We start from the raw sequence: 12,281 nt of genomic DNA, 5'->3' as shown, positions 1-12,281 counted from the left end.
TTTAGAACATTTTTCCAGGAGCACATTTTTATAGGCTTTGTTATTGCCCCTGTTTTCCATCTTCACTAAAATACTTCAATGGCTCTACTGACCAGGGAGGCCACTGCAGGAAAGCCAGTCAGAATGTGGGATGAGTGAGTCCCTGTGGGATTCGGGCTGGGCACTGGGCCTGAGGGCCTCTCTGCGGCTGGTGCAGCCCCATGATTCAGGGATTTTACTAACAACTGTTTCCCTCTTCGTTTTTTGTAGGAGGGTGAAATTTGGCTGAGGGATTACATTCACCAACTTTCTGTATCTCTAATTCTCAAATCGGCTTGTGCCAAGAGTTGACTCATTTGCAAAGCAACTTGTAACTAGTGACACTTCAGAAGGCTGAGGAGCAGCCGGCCCAGCAAATCGGAGACGTAAGGAGAGGTTTCTTTTTTTTTGAGACGGAGTCTTGCTCTGCCACCCAGGCTGGAGTGCAGTGGCCGGATCTCAGCTCACTGCAAGCTCCGCCTCCCGGGTTCACGCCATTCTCCTGCCTCAGCCTCCCGAGTAGCTGGGACTACAGGCGCCCGCCTCGTCGCCCGGCTAGTTTTTTGTATTTTTTTTTTTAGTAGAGATGGGGTTTCACCGTATTAGCCAGGCTCAAGCCTGTAATCCCAGCACTTTGGGAGGCCGAGACGGGCGGATCATGAGGTAAGGAGAGATTTCTAAGCATGGTCCCTGAGCCAGGCTAGAACGGATGCTGCTTCTGTGATCTGAGAGCGGTGACCTTGACCTTAGACTTTCAATGAAAGTAAGCAGCAGGCCGAGCACGGTGGCTCAAGCCTGTAATCCCAGCACTTTGGGAGGCCGAGATGGGCGGATCACAAGGTCAGGAGATCGAGACCATCCTGGCTAACATGGTGAAACCCCGTCTCTACTAAAAAATACAAAAAAAACTAGCTGGGCGAGGTGGCGGGCACCTGTAGTCCCAGCTACTCGGGAGGCTGAGGCAGGAGAATGGCGTAAACCTGGGAGGTGGAGCTTGCAGTGAGCCCACATCTGACCACTGCACTGCAGCCTGGGCGATAGAGCGAGACTCCGTCTCAAAAAAAAAAAAAAAGAAAAAAGAAAGTAAGCAGCAGAAAAATCACTCCAGAATCCAGCCAGCCCTGGCAATATCCACTCAAAGCTTATACTCAGACACACAAAGCCAAGCTTGCTGCCTGGATTCTTAAAATGAGACAAAAGGACTCCATGCATGGGCACTAAGTGTGACCCCCAATAATAAGTTTATGTCATTATTTTGGCCAAAGGGCTATGAGCTTTCCATTTGCCTGGCCATCCCTAAACGGATGGATTTATGACGACACGAAGGTTGTTTTGAAAGTTACATGTTGCTTATCTTTGCTGGGAAACTCCTTAGAAATGTTATATTGGGGATGGGGGTGGTAAATGTGTCATTACTTTTCATATTCTGAATATCTTGAGAAAAGTGAAGCAAAATGGAAAAAGAAATTGACATTTGTTCACTAGTGAATGCAAATGACCAGGAAATTTGGTTCTGTATCATATTCATGTTACTATTAATATTATTAAATAACAATGTTAAATAATTTACTTGATACAAACATCAAATCAGGGATACCAAATAACAATTCAATAACTTAATTATTAAATAATATCAATCATGTTAAAATTGTTATTAATAAATTGAAGTTAATATAATTAATAACAATATAGTGACAATATTTCTCTAGAGGGTACTAAAAGGCTTTTCCAGATTCACATTCACTCATTGAAAGTAAGAAGGAAGACAAACGACTATGTTTGTTTTGGTTTTGCTGCTAAGAAAGGAGGCCTCTCTTTTGCCTAGGAAGGGGGTCCCTGTCCTTTCCTGAAATCCTTGGGAAAAGGTCATTGCAGTGGGAAGAACCAGATGACGATTTCACTCCGTGCACCTACGGTTATTTTAGCGTCAGCAGAGTCAGGAGCGAAGGGGGAAGTAATGAACATCAGTTCCTCTTTATATATGATTTACGCAATCCTCACAACAGGCCTGTGAGATAGATGCTGTGAACAAGGAATCTGAGGCTCAGGACTGTCACACGCTGGAACACAGCTGCTGTCAGAACCAAGCAGGAAACCCCCACGAACCGTCTGACCGCACAGCTCTATCTCACTCGTGGCCCTGCATCAGGCTTTCACAGGCCGGGTAATTAGAGGACTCAAATAGTTGAATTATTCAAGCAAACGACATTAGAATGTGAATGGTATTGTTATACTGCATTTTGAATGACTGAGTGTGAAGAATTGAACTATATAAAATTTGAATTAAATTTGAATAGTCCTATACATATGGACACCTGCTAGGAATAGGGGATGCAGGAGGGGAGCAAGGCTGGCTGAGCCCTGGCCTTGGGCGCTGACATCCCAGAGGGCAGAGATGGTCACCACGCCACCACCCCTGCAGAAGCTGTGAGTGCTCTGAGGGCCACATGCAGGGTGGGTGCGAAGAGGAGCTCCCGAGAGGCGTCTCTGAGGAGGGTCATTGGTGCTGAGGCGAGAAAGGATGAAAGACCCAGCTGGGAACAGCAGCGTAACGGGAGGGGAGCCGAGCTGGGAGGCAAGGTCTGTCTGGAAGTCTCCGAACCACAGGAAAGGGTGAACCTTGAAGAGCTCAGCCTGCTTCCCAAAGGAACACTCATTCGTGGTTCTTCATTCCTCTCAGGTAAAGATTCAGAAATACTGAGGAGTCCTCGGGGGCTGCGGAGGAGCCTGGTAAGGCGGCCTCCACTCTGGGGTGAGGGCAGCGATGGAGGCTCACGTTAAAGGGGGCTTGGAGAGGCCTGCGATGGGCACAGCGGGGCGAGGCCTGCTGTTGGAATGATCCTTCATGGGGCGGGATCAGGCCTTATATTTGTTTGACTGAGCACACACCAGACATACTGCAAAACGACAGCAGACCGACACACGCTGGCCTGGGCCAATCGTTAACTTCCCTGAGCTTTATTTCACCTGCCCACATGGTGGCAAATGACAACCCTACTGCACAGCTCCCAGAACCGAGGACAGGCTGGCCTGAAGAAGCCGAACGCTCGGAGTTTAACTAAGTTTGTGCACCCAGGATTAATTAAAGGCTGGGGACCGGGGAGAGAGGTGATGACAGCATGGACAAGGATCAGCCTGTGAGCAGAGTCTCCTGTCTCAGCAAGGACACAAGGGTGATTTTCACCGTCGTCAACTTGATCATCATCTTGAACTTGATAAAAGTAATTTTAAAATTAAAAAAAAAAGCCTATTATTTCCATTATCTCATTACTGTCGAGTTTTATTAGTCACTTTATAGAATGTTAGATGCCAGAATAATCAGATGCATTCTGCTAAAAGGAAAACTTTACAGATCTCATGGAAACATGAGATTTTTGTGGATTTTGGAAAGGGAAGATGGTTTCTTTAAAACCTTGTTGAAGATATTCAGGTAAAGTACTTGATGCAGTACCTAGCATGTAGGAAGCCCCTACATTGGCTGCTGCCACTGTTGTTTATATTCCTTACGAGCACTTTTTTTTAGACAAGGTCTCACTCTACCACCCAGGCTGGAGTGCAGTGGTGCAATCACAGTTCACTGCAGCCTCCAACTCCTGGGCTCGAGCAATCCTCCCCTCTGAGCCTCCCAAGTAGCTGCGACTACAGGCGTGCACTGCCACACCCAACCTATATTTATTTATTTATTTATTTTTCATCACAGAATTGTATTTTTATTTTTGTGGGTACACAGTAGGTGTATATATTTGTGGGTTACATGAAATATTTTGATACAGGCATACGATGTATAATAATCACATCAGGGTAAATGGGGTATCCATCACCTCAAGCATTTATCCTTCCTTTGTGTTACAAATACTCCAATTATACTCTTCTAATTATTTTTAAATGTACAATAAATTATTGTTGATTACAATCACTCTGTCGTGATATCATTTTTTAAGTTTTTTGTAGAGAAAAGGTCTCCCTATTGTTGCCCAGTCTGGTCTCAAACTCCTGACCTCAAGCTGGCCTCCTGCCTCAGTCTCCCAAAGTGCTGGGATTACAGGCATGAACTACCACACCCAGCCTGAACAATTTTTAAATAGCTGCTTCATTTAAAAAAAAAAAAAAAAAACTGAACTAAAACAAGAGAAGTCTCCTCCTCCATAAAATAAATTCCACATCCATTAAAGAGCAGCCAAGTAATACTCACTTTTCATAGGTTTGAATTGCCTGTTCCACTTTTTGCTTGTAGATATTGAGTTTGGCTCCTTGGGGGTTAATTAATGTCATCTTATTTGTGTCGTTGCACACATGTGCCAGAGGGAACACCTACATGTCAATGGCAAAGGAAAGGAAAGTGTCACTTGATAGGTTAATGCATGCCTTCGAAAATATATCTACATAGCTGTACAATATGTTTTCTCTGACTATAAAGTCAATATACAGTAAGTATAGACAATTAGAAAACAGTAAATCACAGAGAAAAAGAATCAGAGATATCACTGCTAACCTTTACCTTTCAATGTTTAAAACTATATATTTTAGAAATCACCACTACCACCACATACACACATGCGCGCGCGCGCACACACACACACACACACACACACACACACCCCAAACAACAACAACCAAAACTTTTCAGGAAACTAATCAGAATGGAGTTTCACTCTTGTAGCCCAGGCTGGAGTGCAATGATGTGATCTCTGATAAGAGATTCTTATACAGGTCAAAGAATGCTTAGTGATCAATAAATGAGGCTTCTTTTCGAGTTCTTTCTCTCTGCACCTGGTACTTACTTCTGGGTTTTGGGATATCTTTGATTTCATGCCACACAGCTCCAGTGGGGAAAGACGGTAAATGTATTGGTTTGGTGGAACTTCAAATTCTGGCCTCCTTCCCCAATTTTGGGGGGACCCTTTCAATTTCAAAGTTCACTGTTAGCTTCTCCATGTATTCTAGCCAAGATTTACAGTTGTATTCAAAGGGAGAAACAGGGTGACGGATGCTTCCCTCATCTTCTCTAGAACTGAAACCCTACTTCAATCTTTTTTCCAAATTCCTCTTTAATCTTAATAGTAACTGTAACTTTATGTTTACCTATTTGCATATTACCTACCTCTCTCTATCAGAATGTAAGTTCCATAAGACAATAAATTTTGTGCTATTCACTTCTGTATTCCTATCACTTAGAATAGTACCTGGCACACAGTGTGCCCTCAACAAATGTTTGTTGATAAAGGAATAAATGCATGTTCCCAAAAGGTATATTCCATATATTAATATTTTTTTAAAACGCAAAAAAGCCTAACAGGAAAATGCCAAGTTATACTATCATGGTTTCAAATGATTCCACCCACGAGGAGCACGTGGGCATTTCAGAAATGTGGGGAACTATTTTTAAGAAGTAAATTTTAAATTTTAATCGAGGTGACATAGTTTATGCTTTTATGTTTCCCCTTGCCTCCAAAATGATACAATAATGTTGTTGTTGTTGCTATGTTTAAGAAAATAATACAAAGAAGGAAGGAAGGAAGGAGACAAAGAAAGAAAAAGGAAGGAAAGAAGAAAGAAAGGAAGGAAGGAAGAAAGAAAGAAAAAAAAGAAATAAGAAAGAACGAAAACAAAACAGAGAAAGAGAAGGACACATGCTAATAGATTTCTAGAGACAAAAAGTGGAGCAGAAATGTAAACATATGAGCAGGGCTGAAGCTGTGGGCTTGTTAAGCTGTGCGTCCAAAGATGGCAGGGCAGTGGGAGTTCAACTTCTGGAAAGCTGGTGGGACTAGGAGTGTTCTGAAAAGCAAAGGCCTATGTCAGGCTCAATGCCTGACGTCAGCACTGGTATGAGGGTCTCTCACCCCTGAAAGAAGGTCCTGCCTAGGGAGAGAGGACACTGATGTAGCCTCACAATCAAGACCTAAATCAAGGCACTCTGAATCTGTGATATCTACAACATTACCACAGAACAAGAGCTGTAAATGCCCATGAGGGTCGGAGAATGGATCAAGGGGACAGATTTAGGCAACTGCCAAATAGAAGGAGAAAGAGAAAAGGCAGATTTTTAAAGAATCTTGTGAAAATAAGCCAACATACTAGAATTCCCAAGTACACACCAAAAAATGCCAAAATCATACTGAGCAAATTAACAATCAGAATGTCAATTCACATAATAAATTAATTTTATGAACCATCTAACAATGACTTTAAATTAATTATGATTAAAATTGTTTATTTATTATTAGGTTGTTCAAAGATGTTACAGCCATATAAAAGTACAAAAACTTACTAAAGTGCCATAAGAAGAAATGGATGGGGAAAAAAAACAAGAAAAACAATTTAGCTTGGAAGAAAAGACATTGTAATTGAAATAAAAATAATCTCAATAGAATAAATTCTAGGCTAGACAAAATTTTAAAAAAAAGAACTGGTGAACTGGGTGACAGATAGTACTGAAGACTTTCCCCAGAATATAGCACAGAGAGACAAAAATAATATAGATAACTAGTTGATGATTGAGAAACTTCAATATATATTAATAGACATTTTAAAAGAATAGAATAGAAGGATGGTTAGATAATCAGCATTTGAAACCACAATAGCTGAGTTTTCTAGAGTTTAATAAAAGAAATAAGTCCTCAGATCAAAAATTAGCCCACAACAAAAGACTAAAAATAAATCCACACATAGACATGTCATCATAAGACTGCAGCATACTGAATCTAAAAGAAAATCTTAAAAGCAACTCAAACAATACAGACTGTATAGAGGAGTAGTATATATATCAGATAATAGATATGTGAAAAGAATTATCTTTATTTCCTAAGGGGAATTTACAGTTAACAGAGACCATTATATCCAGCTAAACTATCACTCAACAGCGAAGAGAAAACTAAAGGTGCTTTTCAGATATAAAGAGACACACAGCTGAAACTGTTAAAAAATTTAACTCTTCAAAGTTTAAAAAGATTACTGTATATGTTCTAAAGGCAAAAGTGAAACTCTAAATCACAGTGATAAGATTTTTGGGGGAAAGGTTTTTAGTGACTAATTAAAAGGTATTAAAATCCCCCATTGTGTTTGGGAGGAGAATAAAAATACAGAATACCTTGAGATCAGTTTAAAAAATTGTTGGCCAGGTGCAGCGGCTCACGCCTGTAATCCCAGCACTTTGGGAGGCCGAGGCAGGTGGATCACTTGAGGTCAGGAGTTCAAGACCAGCCTGGCCAACGTGGTGACACCCTGTCTCTACTAAAAATACAAAAATTAGCTGGGGGAGGTGGCAGATGCCTGTAATCCAAGCCACACGGGAGGCTGAGGCACGAGAATCACTTAAACCCAGGAGGTGGAGGTTTCAGTGAGCTAAGATCATGCCACTGCACTTCAGCCTGGGTGACAGTGCAAGACTCTGTCTCAAAAAAAAAAAAAAAAATTGTCATGTACATTAAAACTTTTTAAATGATCACTAAAGGAATAAAAATACAATTTACTGCTTCCACACAAGCTGTCGGGGGGTGGGGAAGAGGGAATAGAGACAGCTTTATCCAACAAAAGGCAGGAAAGAAGAAAATTGACATTTAACAGAAAGCATAAAAAATAAGAGGTCAAAAAAAGTTCAAATATATTCGTATTTACAAAAAATGGTATTGCACTTAATGGAAAAATAGAGGAGAAAAATAAATCAAGATAGATAAAATCTCAAAAACATAATGTTAAAACAAATAGTAAGTTTCATAATGGTGCTTCCAATGTAATACCATTTCTATAAAGTTTTAAACCTGTAGGACAATGTTTTAGTGCTTTTGTATTAGGAATATTAAAATAGGCTGGGCGCGGCGGCTCAACCCTGTAATCCCAGCACTTTGGGAGGCCGAGGCGGGCAGATCACCTGAGGTCAGGAGTTTGAGACCGACCTGGCCAACATGGCGAAACACTGTCTCTACTAAAAGTACAAAAAAAAATTAGCTAGGTATGGTGGCACGCGCCTGTAATCCCAGCTGCTTGGGGGGCTGAGGTAAGGGAATCGCTTGAACCCAGGAATCAGAGGTTGCAGTGAGCCGAGATTGCACTACTGCACTCCAGCCTGGGCAACAGAGTGGGACTCTGTCTCAAAATTAACTAACTAACTAAATAAATAAATAAAACATATATGCAAACTCATGCTAGGGTTTATCTCTGGAAAAGGAGGAATGGAAAGTGGAATAAAAAGGGGTTGCACAGGGGGCTGCAACTTTATCTGAAATGCTTTATTTTTAAAATAATGGAAAAATTTTAAAAATAGGTTTGAAACTATCAATGGGGTTACTTCTAAAAACTGAGATTTCAAGACAAGTGAAGAAGCTAGACAGGACTTTTACTTTGTACTGTATTGTTTCATTTTTTAAAAACTACATATATTTAATTTGGTAATTAAACCATCAAAGACTAAAACAAACAAACAATGAGCAAAGATTTAGAAAACTCAAGAGAAAGAAAGTTAAGAAACTGCACAGTCCAATCTTGCTACTTAACAACCACATGAATGCAGCATGTGGCTTCTAAACAATTCTTGTCAAAGAGAAGGAACCAGACAGCGGGCTGAAAGGTGGGAGGACTGAACTTTGAAAACAGAATGAAGCTTGTAGAAATTTAAAAAACATAAAATCATCTCTCAAAATAGAGCTATATGTCACATAAACTTTTAGAAGAAAAAAAAGACCAGTCTCAACAAAATGAAAGTCCCTTAGGTTTTTCTCTCCTTGGAAAAAATACCCCGTTAGAAGTCTGAAAATAGCTCTCCAAATTTGCCAAGTATGGCACCATTGTGAATCAATACCACAGAATACTAAGCAACATTATAGCATTTTACCATGATCAGTTTGACTCCTGACTTAACGTACTTAAGAAAAACCCACTGTTTAGTGTTCTACTTCCCTCTTTTGTGGATTTCAACCTCGTGCCTTTCGTGGCCATTGAGTGCTTCAGTGTGGTAGTAGCTCAGATTTGGCTTGTGTGCACCCACTCTCCGTCCTTTCCACATGCAGATGCAGGGAAAGCCAAAGTCATACCCCACACTTCGAGTCTGACATCTTAGTTTTTACAACATGGTGGCTGCATGGAGCTCACAGGAAATGTTCTCCTTATGATGTCAAATTTCGTGTCACTACGAGGTCATAAGGGGCATTCTCATAAGGACTTGGGGGACAGAATCATGGCACCCCCAGCTTCTGTAAGAAAGTGAGTGGGGAGGGAGCTGAGGTTAATGAAAACATTGAGAGCTCTGTTTGAGAGGGAATAAAACCACCTGATCATGGCACCTTGGAGAATGTTTACTTATTACTGTTATAATGAAAATAAGGCATAACTGGCTAACGAGGGACTCTTCTGGATAATATTTAATTTAAAAAAGGGAGGATTAAGGTATTACCTACTTTAATTCAATTCTCTTGAGGTTAACCTAGAAGCCTTATCAAATTGATATGAATAATTACACCATGTGTGACAAGGTTGTAACTAGTAGAGAGGCAGAGGTAGTGATCGAGATGGGGATGGAGGGTGCAGAGAGATAGTTACTGACTATGGCCAGGTGCAGTGGCTCACGCCTGTAATCCCAGCACTTTGGGTGGCTGAGGTGCGTGGATCACGAGTTCAGGAGATTGAGACCATCCTGGCTAACACAGTGAAACCCTGTCTCTAATAAAATTACAAAATATTAGCCGGGCATGGTGGCGGGTGCCAGCTACTTGGGAGGCTGAGGCAGAAGAATGGCCTGAACCCAGGAGGTGGAGCTTGCAGCGAACCAAGATTGCGCCACTGCACTCCAGCCTGGGTGACAGAGCGAGACTCTGTCTCAAAAAAAAAAAAAAAAAAAAATATAGTCACTGACCATAAAGGCAGAAGGAATTGCTGGGATGCATGAACAGGCCAATCTGGGTTGATTCTGTTACAGTTCTCCCCACTGTGAGATGAAAGACTCCGTAAGCAACCGCTATACTCAATAGCGATTATCAATAGTGATAATAATATTTATCCGTACTCTCTGCCAGGCACTGAGCACTCTATATGTTTTCTTATTCAATTCCTTTATAGACAAATGCATCTAATTGCAGTTTTGTTGTATGTCTTTCCTCTTCATCAAACTTTATAATCCTTTATTCCCCTTTACAATTACTAGTTTCTAGAACAAAACATGTCCCAAATAATCATTTATTAACTAAATGAAAGACTAAAACTATATATAAATTAATGGCTGAGATTCAAAACTTTTTTTTTAAGTTTACCATGTTATAAAACATAATTGTTTGGATTCCACCAAATTTGAATTCTTTGTAGTTGAGGCACAGGATGAAACATAACTATGCTGTTTAAGTGGTGTTTCCTAAAAATATGAATAATGTGAAAAACAGTTTAAGAGATATATTTAGCTTACATAAGAAAACATTCACAAATGATAAAAGAATTGAAATTGAAATTGAAATACCATTTAGCAGTCTTTTTTGATTTTTTTTTTTTTTTTTTTTGGTTTTACTGTTAACTGTTCTAAGGGATAGCAAAGAGACACAGGAAAATGAGCATTCTTTAAAATTCCAAGTAAACTGCTCCCACTTGGGAGGAATAGTTCAATAAACTGTAGTAATTCATATTACTGAATGTTAGTGTAATCACTAAAATTCATCCCAAAACGGCTATTGTAAGGAAAAATGTTCATAACATATGCTAAAGTAAGAACACAGAATACAGAACTGTGCCCACAGCTATTGATTGTTAAAGTAGAACAGGTAGAATTCCACCAGACAACATTCTAGCTGTGTTAAAAAGCAATCACAAAGCATTTTGAAATTGAGAAACTAGTGTGAAACTGGTGATTATCTATTGTTCAACCCTGGTTGAATTCTCCAGCTTCACTGTTTTTCAACTAAATCAGTTCCTCCAGTAAATATCCCAGAGGTTTCTATCAGATTGGCCAAGGAGAGGCTCTGATTGGATGTGTGTAATGGAAATGTAACAGCTGTGTAAATCCCACACAGGGAATCTTTGAATGTAGGTGCAACAGCTTTACAGACATTACAGTTGTGCCAATGGCCAAGTGCCAAAACTTAAATGTCCGCCTTTCAAACTGAAACACTTGCAGGCTCCATAGAACAAAATGAAAGCAGGGCTACAAAACAGCTGGCCAAATGACGTGTCAGTAAGATCGTTCATAAACCCATGAGAATATGTTACTACAGTATAAATTACATGGTGGCCCTTGCCTGTAATCCCAGCACTTTGGAAGAGCGAGGCAGGTGGATCACAAGGTCAGGAGTTCAAGACCAGCTTGGCCAATATGGTGAAATCCCGTCTCTACTAAAAATACAAAAAAATTAGCCAGGCATGGTGGCGCACACCTGTAACCCCAGCTATTTGGGAAGTTGAGGCAGGAGAATTGCTTGAACCCGGGAGGCAGAGGTTGCAGTGAGCTGAGATCGCACAATTGCACTCCAGCCTAGGTGACAGAGCAAGACTCCGTCTCAAAAAAAATAAAAATAAAAAATTACATCTCACAGTTTTTCAATCTAAACTTTTAGAAAATAAAACCCTATTCTCAATTTAACTTTAAATTAACATATTTCAATTAAAACACTGAGCATTTAAACTAGTATAGTAGATAAGTATATGCCAGCATGGAACAATGTTCATGGATAGGTGGTTGAAAAATGCAAGTACAAAACAGGATGTTTGGTTTGATTTCATTATGATAAAAACAAAAACAAGGAACAAATGGTCTAGATCTCTATATATACAAAGTAAGAAGGTCTGGCCAGATAACCAGGAGATGATGGGGTGGATGATAACTATTGCTTCTTTCTTTTTCACTTATCTACATTTTCTAATTTTTCTATACACAGAATATATACATATGTAGGTGTTGTGATAACTGTTTTAAATTTTTAATTAAAAAGCTTTTCTATCAGTGTACAGTTTTGTGTTCATTGCTATTATATTTAAAAGCAACAAAATGTCATGACTTGACAGCACCCCTAACCTCTTTGCACCAAATATTCCTTGTCAGCTAAATGGCGAGATGAATAGCCACCTCACAGGTCGCTCTAAGTTTTAGATGAGGTATTTGATGATATCAAATGCTTTACTCAGAACCTAGTATGTGATGAGGGTGCATCGCCTACTAGATTAGGGAGCTTGCCACGGTCCTTCAGGAGTAAATGACAGAGCTGGAGCACCAATCCAGGCTATCCGGCCACAAAGCTATGTGCAGAATCCGGAGAAGGACGGACAACACAGGGAGCCTTGATGGGAAGCTG

The 12,281-nt window shown here is 40.3% G+C and overlaps 1 protein-coding gene across 1 annotated transcript in view; it reads right to left on the bottom strand.

The window, feature by feature from the left end:
* The window catches only part of VWA3B (von Willebrand factor A domain containing 3B), a 234,627-nt gene that overhangs the window by 57,773 nt on the left and 164,573 nt on the right, over positions 1 to 12,281 (bottom strand). Inside the window, 1 exon segment of the mRNA XM_033238936.1 lies at positions 4,211 to 4,329. Within this exon segment, the coding sequence (XP_033094827.1) occupies positions 4,211 to 4,329 (119 nt within the window).

Source organism: Trachypithecus francoisi, unplaced genomic scaffold, assembly GCF_009764315.1.
Source record: "Trachypithecus francoisi isolate TF-2019V2 unplaced genomic scaffold, Tfra_2.0 Lachesis_group17, whole genome shotgun sequence".
NCBI classification, from domain to species: Eukaryota; Metazoa; Chordata; class Mammalia; order Primates; family Cercopithecidae; genus Trachypithecus; species Trachypithecus francoisi.
Note: the sequence above shows the minus strand (reverse complement) of the source record. Positions and strands in the feature narration are given on the sequence as shown.